The sequence below is a fragment of the Podarcis bocagei genome (assembly GCF_964188305.1).
Source record: "Podarcis bocagei genome assembly, chromosome: 12".
Lineage (NCBI taxonomy): Eukaryota > Metazoa > Chordata > Lepidosauria > Squamata > Lacertidae > Podarcis > Podarcis bocagei.
Window position 1 is genome coordinate 5925695 of NC_138137.1, and position 18091 is coordinate 5943785.

General features: G+C 44.1%; 1 protein-coding gene across 4 annotated transcripts in view; it reads left to right on the forward strand.

Moving 5' to 3' along the window:
- AMPH (amphiphysin) overlaps window positions 1-18091 on the forward strand; it is a 90412-nt gene that overhangs the window by 49104 nt on the left and 23217 nt on the right. For 2 of the 4 annotated variants that reach the window (XM_081165152.1, XM_081165154.1), the window contains exons 4-10: window positions 3596-3690; window positions 9467-9562; window positions 11930-12037; window positions 12142-12165; window positions 13292-13377; window positions 14231-14306; window positions 14833-14915. In XM_081165152.1, the coding sequence (XP_081021278.1) occupies window positions 3596-3690; window positions 9467-9562; window positions 11930-12037; window positions 12142-12165; window positions 13292-13377; window positions 14231-14306; window positions 14833-14915 (568 nt within the window). The remainder of the gene's footprint in view (window positions 1-3595; window positions 3691-9466; window positions 9563-11929; window positions 12038-12141; window positions 12166-13291; window positions 13378-14230; window positions 14307-14832; window positions 14916-18091) is intronic. The other 2 variants (XM_081165155.1, XM_081165153.1) reach the window with 1 other exon arrangement.

Below are 18091 nucleotides of genomic sequence, written 5' to 3' on the forward strand. Positions count from 1 at the left end.
TGTTGTTCTATATAATACGAGGGCATGCTCTCTGTAAGTTCATTTGCAATATGAGACATATAATTTAATGAGCTCACATTTGATTTTTATCATCTCTGGTTTCTATTTTATTACGAATGCTCTATAATTATATTAATTAACTTGTTGATTTGTATCTTTTCTTCTTGACTGTAAGCTGCTGTGATGGCCATTGAGAGTGGTATCTCTGTGTGTTGTTGTTGATGCTGATACCAATAAGGCAGTTTCATACCCACTTAAATTAATGACACTTTTAAAAACACTTGACCTCATCCTGCACTCTTGTTTATACATACACACAAAGCATGGTGGTTTTCTTGACTTGCCTTGAAGTGTCACATGACTGTCTTTAGCCTTAGACCAATAGATGCAGTTCCCCATTCTCTGTAATAAAATTCCTATAATCCACTGATAACTCTCAGGTACGCCATTTATGTCCCTCTTCCCCCTTCAGTATTCCCCTTCTGCTATTCCTCCACTGTTCCAAGACTTTATGGTAGTGATCCAGGAAATGAGTTTCATAATAAACTAGTGGATTTACAAGGTCTGGTGGTACAGCTGGGGGCCTTGATGCAGTTAGCTCCAGGACTGTGTAGGGCCAACAGTCAAGACACGACAAATTGTCTGGGTGTTCTGCACAGCAGCCTGCATAGGCTTTTCTGTACAGCTGACAGGCTCTGTGCAATGCCCTTTGGGAGTGTGTGGGAACTCCAGCCTGGATCATAGAATCATAGAATCATAGAGTTGGAAGAGACCACAAGGGCCATCGAGTCCAACCCCCTGCCAAGCAGGAAACACCATCAGAGCAGTCCTGACATATGGTTGTCAAGCCTCTGCTTAAAGACCTCCAAAGTAGGAGACTCCACCACACTCCTTGGCAGCAAATTCCACTGTCAAACAGCTCTTACTGTCAGGAGGTTCTTCCTAATGTTTAGGTGGAATCTTCTTTCTTGTAGTTTGGACCCATTGCTCCGTGTCCGCTTCTCTGGAGCAGCAGAAAACAACCTTTCTCCCTCCTCTATGTGACATCCTTTTATATATTTGAACATGGCTATCATATCACCCCTTAACCTCCTCTTCTCCAGGCTAAACATGCCTTTGCATTGAGGATTGAAACGAGGCTCTCAATACATGGTCATCGTAGCTTGGAAAAGGCTGCCATACCTACACAAATCTTAGCAATGATTTGTGCATTCTCCACATTAGAAGCTCCATCCCAGAGACAGAGGCGGATTTAGGGGTGTGTGATAAGCTGCATGGGACGCTGCAACAGCGAGTTGCCAACAAATTTTAGCGTCACAGAGGGCGCTACTGACATTTTAAAGCCCAAAGTCTGCCACTGCTAGAGACCATTGCATGAGGACCGCCCATATTGTAAACCTATAAAAGTCAATACATTTTCCATTTCATTGTTGCAGATTCATTTTGCACAGGGTTGAAGAGTACTTGCTCAGAATAGGTCAGGATGAACATTGCTTTTGTCATGCGTGTGTGTGTTTGCTTGTGTGTTTGTTTTAAGCAACTGAAGAGCTCTACGATAGTTCATTTATGCTCACTCATGCTTTCTCATTTCTGTTTGTGCTACCTGCACTGATTGCACAATGTGGAAAATGGATCCTTCCTGGGGAGTAAAGCATGGTGAAAACCACCCTAGTTTGGTATACTCAGCTGCATTCATTATGGAAGGGTAGAAAGCTCTCTATGTAATTCTGCAATAAATTATCTTTAACAAATTATAACTTCTCTGTGACCATGCACAGACAGTTATTCGTAGACTTGAAAGCAAAATGGTGGAGACATCATTTTTCAGTTTAGTTCTCATTTCTGTTATTTACAAATGGATTTTTTTCTGGAAGCAAATAACACAGACACTAAATTCGCAGAAATCAACAGTTAGGGAAATGTTGGGGAAATGGAACAAAACTGCCATGTGAACACAGGTCTGATGTCTGTCACATAAGTTTAATTCCCAGGATCCCTAGGAAACAGGAGCCAATAGTTAGTGCCAGTTTACGTTGTGCTTATTCTGTGAGCCCCCAGTCTGTGATGGAGGGGCAGGTGAGGGCGAACTGAATAAAAAGACACTCTGATTGGTGGCATTCTAGCCCATCCCCGTGCCAAAGTAGTGAAATGTTGTAACTAGTGGGGGCAATTGGGGCATATGCCAAACTTCCTCCTTAAACCTTCTTTGAAGTGTACCGTGTGAGGATGGAACTGTGCATTAAGTCAGCAACCACATGTTCCCAAATTCTTGTATGGGAAAGAATCCTGTGCTTTGCCAGTTTTCCCATGCAAATGACTCTGTTCAAGGCCTTTTCTCCCCCAGCTACCTTCTTACTTGTTTAGAACCTGGATAGGGAACAAACCTATTTTGACATAGCCTCAAGGAGTCTGTGCAAGACCCAGTAAAAAGAAGACAAGGCTTTCTGCACCTTTAGGAGTTGTGTAGGAGAGCAAATATCAGCAGGTGCAGCAGGTCATGCAAGCTATAGCTGCTGACGTTCCCTCTTCTGTTGAACTATGAGAGATGCCTCTTTTGCATCTCGGCACCCTAGGGAAGGGTAAAGCAGCCCTTTCAAGCTGCTGGTTTCCCCCAGCATGTGCCACCCCCTCCTCAAATTAGCACTAAAAGAGAAACAGTGTTCCCACCTCTGATTCCCAAGCCCAAACCTATATCCCAGGCATAGGCAAACTCAGTCCTCCAGTTGTTTTGGGACTACAACTGCCATCATCCCTGACCACTGGTCCTGTTAGCTAGGGATGATGGGAGTTGTAGTCCCAAAACATCTGGAGGGCCGAGTTTGCCCATGCCTGCTATATCCCTTGTAAGATGTAGCTCCACCCTAAGTTCTGTTCTGTACCAGCCATTATCCCTACAATACCTTATGGCATCTTTTTCCAACCGAGTGCCTTGCGGGTGTTTTGGACTAACAACTCCCATCTGCCAATGCCTAGAGCTGAGGGAAGCTGTCAACCTCTGGAAGACACAAGTTTGGCAAAGGCTGCCCTATGAGGTGAACTGGGTTGGTTTTGAGATACTTTCTCCAACTATTCCTTTCTAGTTCTCTGTTAAAAGGAGGGCTATTGATGTTACCCTGGTTCCCTATTTCTGCTCCCTGATTATAACCAGGTCTTGAGATCATCTGAAGTCTCCACACTCGTGGCACACAAAACATCAAATTCAGTAAAGTTTCCTGTAAAAATGGGGGAGGGGATTGTTTAAAAGAAGTGAAATTTTTATCAAAGCTGACTCATTTTTTCTTGAGATATTTTTAAGACAAAACAGATGCACTAGAAATGTTAAAGATTAGGCAGGGAAAAAACAAAAAACCCACATCAGTTTATTTTTACTAAGCTATTGCTAATTTTAGTAGAAATTTATGTTCAACTGTGATAATGATGATGATTTAAATAAATGAATGATAATCAGAGGTTGGTCTTTAACCTTATTCCATATATACAAAATTCACCTACTTATTGACTTCAGCAATGGCAGTTGCTAAGCTAGATGAAATCATAGTCCATTTGTGACATCAGCAGTTGTCAACAATGGGTTCTCTGTGCTCATAAATTTCAGGCATGCAAGAAGCTTCAAAGAAACTTACAGAGTCTCTACATGAAGTATACGAGCCTGACTGGTATGGCCGAGAAGATGTAAAAGTGGTTGGAGAGGTAAGAATTTATTTATTTAACCTTATAGCTCCACCGTTCTGTGTAAGGAAAAGCCCCAAGGTGGCTAACAACATAATAAAATACCAGGGAAAATATCCCTAATGATGAATGAAATCAAGATGATGGTTGGTGATCCCATCCATTTCCAAAATAACTGTTTTAAGCCAACATCTAGCTAGTTGCAGTAGGACAAGATCATTTTCATAGAATCATAGAATTGGAAGGGACCCTGGGGGTCATCTAGTCCAATGTCCTACAATGCAGGAATCTCAACTAAAGCATCCATGACAGATGGTCATTCAACCTCTGCTTAAAAACCTCAAATGAGGGAGAGTCCATCACCTTCTGAAGGAGTCCATCCCACAGTGAAACAGCTCTTATCATCAGAAAGTCCTTCCTGATGTTTAGTGAGATGATGAGAAACCATTAGCAAGCACTCTTTGGATTTGGTCAGTCAACCAGGTACAAATCCATTTAACAGTAACCTTGTCCATGGGGGACTTCGTCAAAAGCCTTACTGAAATCAAGATACACTATGTCCACAGCATTCCCCTGATCCACCAAGTTTGTAGCACCATCAAAAGGAGAATAAGAAAGAGATTTGTTTGGTGTGACTTGTTTTTGAGAGACGTATGCTGGGTCTTAGTAATCACAGCATCCTTTTCTAAGTGCTCACAGGCCAACTGTTTAATTAACTCTTCTAGGACCTTTCCTTGTATTGACATCAAGCTGACTGGTTGGTAGTTACCCAGGTTTTCTTTTCCTTCCTTTTTGAAGATGGGGACAACATTTGCCCACCTTCAGTCTGCAGGGACATCACCTGTTGTTTAGGAATTCTCAAAGATTATAGAGGCTCCATTAGTACCATTGGATACAACTCATCAGGCCTTGGAGATTTGGATTCATTTAAAGTAGCTAAATTTTCCCTTACCACCTCTTTTCCTATCTTGGACTGCAGCTCCCTCCTTGCATCATTTATTCTGTTATCACCAGGTTGGGCACTGCTTTCCTTGGTGTGAAGACAGAGGCCCTTTTTATGAAGATTACCCGCTCTGGGATCCCACAGCTAATTCTCCCCTGGTCTCCTTGCTGGCCCAAATAGGGCTCATTTAGCCAGCTAGCCCTGGTGATCATCCAAAGTTTGTTGGATGGATTTTCCCCCTAAATTGTTTTTTGAATTCTGAATTTATTGTTATTCACGTTTTATACTGTATTTTATGCTGTTTTTTGTTGCATCAAACAAGTGTTTTAAATTTGTTGTTAACCACCCTGAGCCCAGTTTTCTGAACCGAGAAGGACAGGGTATAAATAAAAAATTATTATTATTATTATTATTATTATTATTATTATTATTATTCCCATATTGTAGACATTAGGCTGGAGGGATAGATTAGCTTGGGCCTATGGGCAGCCAAGGAGTTCAAAATAGAGGCCTGTTTGTGTAATGGTTAAACTATCAGACTAAGTCTGGGATTGTTATGAGGATAAAACCAGTCAGGGAGAACCATGGATGGCAGAGCTGCTTGTAGTAAAGACAGGATCTAATTGCTATTTATAAAAGAATAAAATGTGAATAAGGGATTTCCCAACATTCATTCATTTAATTTATTACATTTATACTCCTACACCGTTCCTCCAAGGAGCTCAATGTGCCATACACAGTTCTCACCGTTCCCCCATTTTATCCTCCCAACAACCCTGTGAGGTGGGCTAGGCTGAGAGATAGTGACTGTCCCAAGTTCACCCAGTGAGCTTCCTGGCTGAGCAGGATTTGATCCTGGGTCTCCCCTGCCCTAGCCCAACTCAAACCACCGCACCACACTGGCTCTCATGTTTTTGGCCACTACAGTACACTCACACTAAGGTCTGCAACAAAGCTTAATTTCCAAAACCAGCCTATGCAGACAGGGAGGAGGGGTGGGAAACACCTCACTGTGTAAAAAGATTAAGAGCCCCTGCAGTACAGCAATGCTGATTTCCCCTCTTCCCTTCTCCGCATTCCTGATGCAAACAGTAACCTTGAAGTCTATTTTCTAGCAACTCTGAGGTGTGGTTTATACTATAGGCAAAGACCATGGTGGATGGCGGATGCCACAGAGTTCAGCTCATTTGGAGCTTGCCTCCTGCTTTAATTGTCAGCCGTGAGTTATTACTACAATCTATTAATCGTTGCCGAGGAAATAAATTCCACTACAGTACAACGTTTAATCACAGTGGTGCTCAGAGTGGCACCGATTACTAGATCAGAGCACATTAACACCAATCTCTGTGGTTTTCCATCATTTTACAGAGACAAGTTCTACATAAATCAAAATCTTGGAAGTTCCCTGTAAATTAACAGGCCTGAATGCCTTTTACTGAATAAACAAGTAGTCTTCCCTGCAACAAATATCAAGGTCACTTGGAAGGAATCACATAAACACCCTACAGAATCTCCTGGACAATCCTTATATTTTACTTAATCGTATTTATCACCATCCATCCCATAGAACGGGCACAGAGTCTTGGTTTCATCACCCCCTGCTTTTCTCTCCTTTGCTCCCCATATTCAGCCTGCTGCCAGATCACTTTGTGCTCAAATAGTGAAGGTGAAAAAGGGGGTGCAAAGGGGGTTGCAAGAAAGGAGGAGTCTGGGTGGAGTCTGAAGATGAATGAATAAAAGCACGGGTATGAAAGGATCTGGACAGAGATGGTGGCTTCATAACTGGGCAGAAAATGAAAAGGCTTCTTAAAATTTGCAATGTGTGGAAGGAGAAAGATGCTTGCAAGGGGTGGGAAGGGGTTCATGTGGGTAGAATGGCAGGGGTTGGCAAGCAGAGCAAGCGGTGGCACACCACTAATGAATGCTAAATATTATTACTATACTCTGATGATGCTTGATTGTGAATCTGAGATCTGAGACTCTATACTCAAAGGCAATAATAATAATAATAATAATAATAATAATAATAATAATAATAATTATTTATTATTTGTACCCCGCCCATCTGGCTGGGCTTCTCCAGCCACTCTGGGCGGCTTCCAAAAATATATATTAAAATACTCTAATACATCAAACATTAAAAGCTTCCCTGAACAGGGCTGCCTTCAGATGTCTTCTAAAAGTCTGGTAGTTGTTGTTCTCTTTGACATCTGGTGGGAGGGCGTTCCACAGGGCGGGCGCCACTACCGAGAAGGCCCTCTGCCTGGTTCCCTGTCACTTGGCTTCTCGCAGTGAGGGAACCGCCAGAAGGAAAGAGTCTGAAAGAGTCTCCTGCTGCTGTTTTCCGCAGATGCAATAGAGGTGGTGAAGAAAGTCTTCTTCGCCGTCGCTATCGCCACATGGTAGGCTCGACATTGAGCTCTAACCTGTGTCTGGTCAGATTCAGAATGGGTTATCCGCCACCGGTACTCTAGCCGTCTCAACGATTGTTTCATCACCCTCAACTCCGGGGAAAACCACGGGGCTGTCCAGGCTCCGTGCAGTCGGAGAGGGCGCTTCGGAGCCAAACAGTCAATAGCCCTGGTTAACTCCACATTCCAGCGGGCCACCAGGGAATCAGCTGAAAGGCCATCAGCATGGGATAAAACATCCCCTACCACTCTCTGGAAACCATTTGGATCCATTAAGTGGCGGGGGCGGACCATCTGAATTGGCTACTGTTCCCAAACACATTTTCCCCTTGCCCACCTTCAGGCTATAGAGCCCTTTCGGTTCTACCTCAAAAACTATCCTTTTCTATTTGGGGTTGTAAATTTACATTGCAATCTAAAAAAGGTAAAGAGTAAAGGGACCCCTGACAGTTAAGTCCAGTCGCGAATGACTCTGGGGTTGTGGTGCTCATCTCGCTTTACAGGCTGAGGGAGCCGGCGTTTGTCTGCTTCCGCAGAGAGTTTTTCTGGGTCATGTGGCCAGCAGGACTAAGCCGCTTCTGGCGAACCAGAGCAGTGCACAGAAACGCCGTTTACCTTCCCGCCAGAGCGGTACCTATTTATCTACTTGCACTTTGATGTGTTTTTGAACTGCTAGGTTGGCAGGAGCAGGGACTGAGCAACGGGAGCTCACCCCGCTGCGGGGATTCAAACTGCCAACCTTCCGATCAGCAAGCCCAAGGCTCAGTGGTTTAACCCACAGCGCCACCCACGTCCCTTCAGGGCTCCCCTTGACAATGCTAATACCTCTCTCTTGCTCTCAGTGGCCCTGTTTTAGCCACAATCCTGCTAGCGCTCATCACCTGAGTTCGCTATTAGAAGCAGGATCGTAAAACATAAGGGGTAGAAGGATTGCAGAACAGCAATTGCATTATTTCTTTCTTTTTATGGCCAAAAGTATTATCTAATTCTGAAGAAGAATTTATTTATCTACTTCACTTTGACGTGCTTTCAAACTGCTAGGTTGGCAGGAGCTGGGACCGAACAACGGGAGCTCACCCTGTCACAGGGATTTGAACTGCCGACCATTTGATCGGTTTAAACCACAGTGCCATCCACGTCCTCACATTGCAATCCAGCCAACAACAAAACCTATTCTCTTCCTTTCCTACTGGTGCTACGCTTTCAGATAAACTGTCCACCCTTCACGATCTCAATTCCATTACGCATTTGTTCCTTTGTCTTTCCCCAGTTGTAATCCAGGAGGGTCACAGGCTGAATTTTAGACAGCATTTTGAAAAGGACCTTTTATTTGAGCAGCATCTGCAAATTTTTAATTTAATTGAAAATGCTATTTTTATCTGCCATGTCACAGCCCTGTTGTCTCTGGTGCATCACATCAGTGCTAACAGGCTTGTGGACATGAGAGCGCCAATGAGTGTTTCCCCTGAGGGTTTCACAAAGGACTAAGCTGCAGAGTTTATGCAAAAGAATTGTCTTGTTTATCTGCTGATGTGACAGCAGAGAATGTCTACATCCTTATGAAAAAATAGATAAAGAGAATGTTCTGTAGTGCAATTTTAATCTTGCATTTGATTTTTTTTTAAGGTACCGTAAGTGTTGAAAATTAATGGTCTGCCATACTTTATATCATCTAGTTTCTAATTAAATTGGATCCTAGAAGTGGGAAAGAAAGATAGATGCATGTACACATCCATGTGTGCGGACACACAATTTGTTGCACTAGGGGTGAACTATTTGGTTCTCCAGATATTTGACCACAGCTAATATTGTGAAAGTCAGAATTCAATGCAGCTTGGACATGCACAGTAAGGTCTAGCGGTTCTACATGTTGAGAGACTGGTGACCTAGCATGGCTCTGGATTCAGGAAGGCTAAATTAGTCTTTCTTCACAGGCATGGAGATATCTGGGCTAGCCATTGCTTGCAGGCAAAGCATAATGACTTTGCAGCCTGTCTGGGGGTGGCCTCAAACTTCACCTTGCCTGCTGTTTCTGGAACAGAACCAGAACCTGCTGGAATGTGGTGGGTCCTGGGCCCATCCAACTGGAACCTCGCTTTCCAGTCTGAATTCTGGTTGGGGCAGAATTCCTCCAGTCAAGATAAATACAAAGTTTGAACGTTTGTTCCCTGCATGGCAAAGGGGATAGGTAGGAAAGGTTGCAGTACAATATTTGCCTCCTCTGTGACCATGTTGTCATCAAGTACAGTGTGTTAAGCATACTGTATAGTTTAAGCATCTTAAATACACTGACATAGAAGTACATTCCATGGAATCCAAAGTGACTAAGGATGCATTTGATTTTTTTAATGTCCTTTCCCCCCAATATTAACATTCTTTATTTGGGTTACTGGTGTCAATTGCTTTCTGTTGTATTCTCACCCTGTTTCTTTCCTCTCTACAGAAATGTGATGTACTTTGGGAAGATTTCCACCAAAAGCTCGTCGATGGCTCGTTGTTGACCTTGGACACATATCTGGGACAGTTTCCTGATATAAAGGTACTGTAAGGTCTCAGCGTGGGCTAGTTCACATGGTTGACAATAGCAGTATTGTAGTTGAGGAAGGAATGTCTGCAGCTGTGTGCATATCCACCACTACAAATACAACGTAACATGAGCATTGGTCAGATCCCCATATATCTGTATCCACGTACATATTTCCTTCCTGTGAGCCTTCCATGTCAAAAAGGGGTGGAATAAAACACTGTGCATTCAACACATGTAACAGTATCCCTACCTTTCTGCCCCGTGAGCCAGTTCTAAGTAGCTCACGGTTGCTATTCAAACCATAAAAACTAAAAATTGATCTGGGTCAAAGCTATAGATACCTGGGGTAGTTTTGCTATATTTGTGGTATGCTGTAATCTGGATTACATACAGGCTCATCTTTGGAAGGCTGTTGTGAAAGGTGTAGTGGGGTGCACTAAACACAATTAGCCCCCCCCCCCATATCTCTTCAGTTATCTAGGTCTATCAAGCAATGTTTGTTCATTATTTTTATTTTATTTAAGGTAATTTAGGCAGCGCTTTTTTAAAGGGTCAAAGCTCACAAGGCAGCATGGTACAACAAATGCTCATTCTTTATCCAACAAATACTCTTTAAAAAACAGCAACAGGGGCTGTTCGAAACAAATGGGTCTTTTAATCCTATTTAAAGGCCATTTGTTATTCATTTGGAGGAATTTCCACTTGCGAAAGTGTGAGGCCCCTGCTGAGAGATGCAGTCCATCAGGCCTGCCGACCTAAGTGATCTCACCAGTGGGCCCACGGATGGAGGCTTGGAAATTGATATCAAAGTATGGTGACAGCTTACATATCACTAAAAAAGGACAACCTTTTTCATTAAATTTGAAACTAATTGCTGTAATTTACATGGAAATACATCTCCCTGTAGTAGGGAAGACAGTGAGTGACCAGGTGAGCTATGGGCACGCTCCGTCTGCTCTCCAGGTGCTATTGAGGGGAAATTCAAGGCCTCTGATCTCCTCCCTTCCTTATTTTTAACCAGACTTGGACCAGATAGCCCTTCAAATGGAAAACTCCTCCAAATAAGACTTCAAACATCCTATGTAGAGTAGTGCTCTTGGACACTTCATCTCATCGCGCAGGCAGGGCTGGTGTGAAAGGCCCATCTGGATTAGCAAAGTTTTTAGTTCATTTTCAAAGTTTTCCTGAAGGACTTTCATGGAACTAGTTTTGGTACAGTGGTACCTCTGGTTATGAACGCTTCAGGTTGCGACCTCCGCTAACCTGGAAGTAGCTGCTCCTGGTTGCGAACTTTGCCCCAGGATGCGAACGGAAACCGTGCGTCAGAGGTGCGTGCGCAGTGGGAGGCCCCATTAGTGAAAGCGCGTCTCAGGATAAGAATAGTTTCAGCTTAAGAACGGACCTCTGGAAAGAATGAAGTTCGTAACCAGAGGTACCACAGTACTAGAAAATACATTTCTCATGTGTTTGACATCTGTGTGACATCAATGTTAGCATTTGCCGTATGGATTGGTGTACGTGGAGTTTTGTTTCACTTGTTGACTGCCTTGTCTTTCCTGTGAAGTCTCCTTATTGAACCCAGGCTGCAAGTTTAGAGAATGTGGAAAACGCTGCAAATTAAAGACCTTTACTTTCTGTTTGCTGACAGTTGAAAACCTGCCTTCCCCCTGCTCCCAACGTGGTGCCGGGGCTTATTTTTTTGGAATTGTTTTCTAATCTCTTCTTCTGCTTATTTTTGTTTTATACTTTTCTGTATTTCTCTCTGTATTTGCTGTATTGATTTTTCTCTCTCTCTGTAGAAAGGGTCCTACTGATAATACGTTATTGTAGCAGGTAATGGCCTATTTGTGGAAAACAGATTCCAGGCAGAATCCTGATCTCTTTAATGAGAGGCCCAACTGGGGCTGATGTCAGGCTACTGTATTAATTAACTAAGCCACAAACATATGTCAAAATGGGATTTGTTTGTTATTGCTTAGTGCAGAGGAGCCATCTAAATCTATTGACTTTGACAGAATATTCACTTTGCTGATTAATATACATAGCGCAAGATTAGGCTCAGGGTAGCTCTTTGAAGTTTTAAATAAGTTTTGTGGCAGTATGTTCTAGATTGCCTTTGAGTGAATCTGATGTGGGAATTTAGAAATTCAGCCTTTAAAATGTTGACGAAAGTAAGCTATGCATTTTATTTTACCAGCAGTATCTGAGTTTAAAAACAACAAGAATGTAGGTGAAGCTTAGTTCTTAAGTGATGGGAGAAAAAGATATAAATGTTTTTTTGAAAAAGACTGAACGTTTCAAAATCTCAAAAGCTGCATCTTAAACTATGCGGAGGCATAAGGAGAACGGCGAGTTTTGATTGGGTATCACTGTTTGTAGAATCGTATTGCAAAGCGGAGCAGAAAGCTAGTGGACTATGACAGTGCAAGACATCATTTGGAAGCCTTGCAGAGTTCAAAGAGAAAAGACGAAGGCAGGATTTCCAAGGTAAGACGTGCCTTTAAATTCTAACCACCAGCAGAATTTCTGTATGAAGTTGCTCCTTGAGAAGTGCTTGCTAAATCTTCTTTCTTTCTCTTTTAATGCCCAAGCTACAAACTCCACAGAACAAAAGGGTAGGCAAAAACAAACAAACATGGGCTTTATCTAGAATGTGCTAGACTGCTGTGGATGGTTGGCATACCATGTAATGACCTAGAGCTAAAACTTTTCCATAGAGCTTTTACCAGCCTAGAGAGACAAGGCTGGCCTTCCCTAGGGCCAGATTGGTGTTCCCAGTGTTGGCTTATGTGCTTTCCCCTTCTCCAGTGCAGTGCAAATGGTTTTATGCACCCTGTGGCCCAGAGGGTAGAAGGGGTTGGGGGATTCTCCTGACCCTTCGCTGGCTATGGGCATAATCTCCTCGAGTGACACTGGCAACCCTTTCTCGCTATTGAGGTGTCATACTTCTTGATATGTGCCATGTGTGATAAATCCTGCCATCACTTCATTATACGAGTGTGTGAAATTGCCATATATATATATATATAGGCTTGTGGATATATATATATATATAGGCTTGTGGACAAAGGCAATAAGGTTTAAACTAGACATCCTTGAAGTAGAAACTCATAATTAGTCAGAGTAGACCCATTGGAAGTAATTGGTCCGTTAATTTCAGTGAGTCTACTTTGTGTAGAACCTTTTGGATACAGCCCATAGGCAAGAGGTATCTTATGCTGGGGACTTGGCAGCAGTCAGGATCAAGTTTGTAGCTGGTGGGACCCAGCAACATTAGGACTGTGAGGAGGTGGAGTTCAGTCATCTTCCACCACCCCCACAGGTGCCCTAAAGCTGGTCTATGCATTGGGAAAGAAGGTCTCAGTGGTAACAATTAATGTCTCCTATAGTTCGACCATTACTCTCTGTATCTGTATGGCACCTTTGCAATAGAGGCAACTGTTGCCTCCTTTCTGCTGCACTTCACTAGATGGCTATACCATAAGGCAGTACTGCAGCTGCCATATAAAGGTCAAACGATACAATGGACCAAGAAAGTTCCACCTCATCTGTCAAGCTGCTGATTCTGACCTGATTCCTCAGTTGAAGGCATTTCTTGCCTGCCTGCCAACTTCCCAGCTGTCCTTAAAAGATTACCAGCCCAGAGGAGAACCCACCCAGAAATTGACTTGTTTGCTTTTTCATCCAATGCCCTTTTGTTTTTGCACCAATTTGTGCCAATCTGTTTGATTTTCTTTCTAGGCAGAGGAAGAGTTTCAGAAAGCACAGAAAGTGTTTGAAGATTTCAACATTGATTTGCAAGAAGAGCTGCCATCTTTATGGTCAAGGTAGCTATAGCAGATGGTGCTTTGTGTCCTTCAACTTTTCATGGAAGCCCAGAGAACTAAGGCTGTCTTCTCTTTGCAATGCTTTAATGCAGGCATCCCCAACCTTTGGCCTTCCAGATGTTTTGAGGCTACAATTCCCATCATCCCTGACCACTGGTCCTGTTAGCTAGGGATCATGGGAGTTGTCGGCCGAAACATCTGGAGGGCTGCAGGTTGGGGGTGTCTGCTTTAATGAGACTTGTGTAGCTTCAGTAAACACAACCAGTTATTGCAGCAGTGGGTTTTTTCCAGTTAGCAGACATGCAGTATGTTTGGTCCAAAAATGAAACTCGTAGACAAAATTGAATGTTTATATGCTCCTCACTAGAACCTAGAGGAAATCCACTAAAGATGCAAATCCACAGCATAGTCGATGCGTCATAGACCTGATTTCCCTCTTTGATCCAGTATACATATGTTACAAATGGTCCACCTATGGGCAACTTTGGGCTTGCATTTTTCCATCACTGACATTCAGTCCATGGTGCATTGTCCCTCTGGTGTGGGGTTCACCATTGATAAGTGGTGCTGGGGTTGTATTTAAAGGAGGTTTACCTTAAGTCACATCACATTGGAAATTTGGTGATGGGGGAGATCTGTTGCCATGTATATGTTATATCTAGATGGTCCCTTTTTACATTTCCAAATTGGATACTGTACATATGGGAACAGTGCATACTTTTGCAAAGGCGTAGGAAACTTTCAAAGCCATAGAAGGAAACAGCATTGGACAAAAAAAAAAAAAAAATACATTTCATTATTTTTTCTTTCTCTTTACAACCTTTTCATTTTTTACCTTGTCATCTCCTTTTAGACGAGTTGGCTTTTATGTGAACACATTCAAAAATATCTCCAGCCTTGAAGCCAAATTTCACAAGGAAATAGCTTTGGTGAGTAATAATGAATGCGCTGTGGAAGAAAAGCAACAGACACCTTTGAAGTGGGTTAAAAATGCAGGTGCCAAGATGCACACATGTAATTTTTTTCCTGCTTCCTCTTTCCTTTCTGTTACAAAAAAGATTGCTTTTTACTACGATTAACATTAGTGAATGAAACTAGCAGAATGCAGTAATTATTTTTAATGGCTTCCCACTGTCTCCTGCTTAGGTTTGCTGTGTTAAGTTGTGAGCCCCCTGATGAACTTGTGGTAATGAAATGACAGAGCTTTTAGAAGCAAGTGTTTAGGATAATTGGCCCCAGGGGAACCCCAAGACTATTTGCAACACACATCTTCACTATTAAGTGCGAAGCCTTGCACTCTTCATGTGTTGTGTGTCACTGTGATAATATCCTATTTTTAAAAAAAGGGTGACTAAACTTAGTCCCATAGTGGAACAAATATGTGGTTTTTAGTTTATTCTCCCCACCCTACGTAAAGTAGCTGTTATAAAATGACAACTGTTTTTGTCCCTTCAGCTATGCCACAAACTCTATGAGGTGATGTCAAAGTTGGGAGAGCAACATGCTGACAAGGCCTTCACCATTCTTGGAGCACCCAGGTAAAATATTGTCTATCAAACTACATTGCGCATGACCTGAGCCACATTCATCCAATAATACAACCAGTAACTTTTGACAGTACAAAATTAATCAAAGTTTGTGAATAGATAACTTCTTCTTTTTTTCCAGTTGAACACGAATGTTTCCCCTGGTTTTGCCTCAACCCCTATTTTATGTTGGAAGCAGACTTTAGTTGCTGGCAGAGCTATGGCTGCAGTCAATTACGTAGTGTTACATCAGAAACAGATCAGGTGTTCACCTATAGTAATGCAACCTTTTTCACCCACCATGTTCCTTGGCTGAAGAGAGTCCTTAGTCCTAGTGAGGTATTCGAAGAATGTGTGGGTAACAAACAGCTGATAGATGACAACTCCCACCATCCCTGGCCATTGCCCATGCTGGATGGGGTTGGCTGAAGCTGTAGTCGGAGCTTGGCACAACTCCTTGCACTTTATCAGATGGGGGGGGGGGACCTTTTGGTCTCCTCTGTGTCTGCAAGCTTTGTTCCAATGCTCGGTTCTTTGCACATCCCCGTATAGTTTCATGCAGCCTCTGAACTATGGCTGTACAAACTTGATAAGTACTTTCTGTATCTACACAGTGCTTGCAAGTTTACCATGATAGTATTAACTGTGGCACAGGCAGCTGCAGACTATTAGAAAATGTTCAAGTTGAGCCAAAATGAGGAGAGAGCATTTCGTAAATACTTTTCGCACCGTGAAGAACATCTGATTTCTTTTTCAAGGTGTGAAAGGGCGCCTTAGTATTTACAGTGCAGCTGCCTTCGAAGGCTTTCTGCCCTCGTTCTGAATTGGCTTTGTGAAATGGATGTGATATCATGGCACCAGCTTCATGAGTCCTGATTGGATGGGATCAAATAGCCAGGAAGAAGGTTGATTAAACAAGATATATTGTGCCAGAGCAGCAGTTGTGTAGCCAGGGGCATAGGAAGTGGGGTGGTCCGCCCTGGGTGCCACTCAGGGGGGTGACAAGATGGCCCCTGCTTCCCCCCAGCAGTAGAGCGGCCGAGGGTGCATGCAGTCCGTACAGGCGTCCATACAGGCTGCCGCTCTCGCACCCCGTCCATACGGGCTTCCTCTTCCATGGCGACTGTACGGGCTGCCGCGCGTGCACACTCCATAAGGTAGCCATGCAAGAGGCAGCCCATACAGCCACCATGCAAGCAGCAGCCCATGCGGTCACTGTGCACGAGCGGCAGCCCGGACAGAGTGTGCATGTGCGGTATTCCGTACGGACTGCGCTTGTGTGGGATGTCGCACATGTGCACTCCGTAAGGGCTGCCCCGCCCTGGGTGCTGGAGAGGGTTCCTCCACCACTGTGTGTAGCGATGTTGAATCATAGCAAAAAGGCATGAATAAATGTAAATTGGAGGGTGGGTGAGTAGATTCAGGCAGCTGCTGCACCTGCCTCCAAAAGCCAGCTTTTGAACCAACAATGTTCTCTGGAGAACATTCAGCATAGCCCTACAGAATTGTAGCTTCATTGAAAAACTTGTAGAGAAATAGAATAGAAAGGAAAGAATGTTTTAATATCTCATCCTTTCTTTTTGAAAAAAAAAATATTTCCACAGAAAGAGGTGGTGAGTGAACACTTAAGGTGTCTCGTAGCTTATGAATAATCTTACTTTGATTTAGTATAGAGAACATGATTGAGGCCTGGTCAATCATGTGTTCTTTTAGTTTTCCACAGAAGTGCTGAAGCCCATGTGTCAGCTTACTGAGTAGGATGCTTATAGAATGCATTAGCTGTATGCTTCTTCAAAATACAACATTATAGTTTTCACAGATTATAGATCTTAGATTGCACAATGTTTCTTAGATGTTGGGTTCCGTAATTTCTGTTCTTTAGCCGCATCAATTTAGACAACAGAACTGTAGTCACAGAGGATCTGGCTCAACGGTTTAAATAGCTTTTATATTGAGAGATGTCCCTTGTTGAGACATGATGGCATCTGCAGAAGTGACATGAGATCCTGTCCCTCCCTCAACACCCCCATGCTTCCTAGAAGATTGAAGGGAGAGGCATGATCTTCTCTGCAAAAGGCCCCGTCAGTGAGAAAAAACCCCAACTCCATACAGCCCTGGGTTTGAAGGAGACAAGGCCTTGCCAGACTTGCGTGAAGCTTTGACGAAGGGCAGATACACTGGAAGAAACACCTGTGTGTTTCCTGTTTCTGTTGTCAGTGCTTCCTGCAAAGGAAACAAGGCGGCCTCCTCTCCATCCAGTCCTCTCAGAAGCACAGAGGACCTGGAAAAGATGTGAGGATTTTTTGCCTCTCACTTGTGAAAGGAAAGAAGACCAATTTCTCCCTCTGTCTCCTCTCTTAGTTACCACACCTCTGCGCAAGGCTCTCAGGCCGCACCCTTCCATTCCCAAACCCTTCGCTTGCTAGATGAGTGTGGATGGAATTAGTAGTGAGCTTGGTTATAGTTGAAGAAATACCGTATTTTTCGCTCTATAGGACGCACTTTTTCCCCTTCAAAAATGAAGGGGAAATGTGTGTGCGTCCTATGGAGCGAAGACGCCATAGCCCCGCGACCCTCTCCTGGCTGGAGAGGTGACGCGCAGCTATGGCAGGAGCCTCTATAGCTGCGCGTCACCTCTCCAGCCGGGAGAGGGTCGCGGGGGGCTGGTTTAGCCCTGCGCGTTCTCTCCTGGCTGGGGAGGTGACACGCGGCTATGGCAGGAGCCTCTACAGCCCCATGTCACCTCTCCAGCCAGGAGAGCGCGCGGGGGGCTAAAGCAGCCCCCCGCGACCCTCTCCTGGCTGGAGAGGTGACGCGCGGCTATGGCAGGAGCCTCTCCGCCGGGAGAGGGTCGCGGGGGGCTGGTTTAGCCCTGCGCGTTCTCTCCTGGCTGGGGAGGTGACACGCGGCTATGGCAGGAGCCTCTACAGCCCCATGTCACCTCTCCAGCCAGGAGAGCGCGCGGGGGGCTAAAGCAGCCCCCCGCGACCCTCTCCTGGCTGGAGAGGTGACGCGCGGCTATGGCAGGAGCCTCTCCGCTGCGCCTTTCCGCTGCTCCCTGACCTGCTCTTTTGGGCTGGTGGTGGGCTTCCCCCCTGCCAGCCCCAAAGAGCAGGTTGAAAGGAACCTGAAGCCTGGAGAGCGAGAGGGGTCAGTGCACACCGACCCCTCTCGCTCTCCAGGCTTCC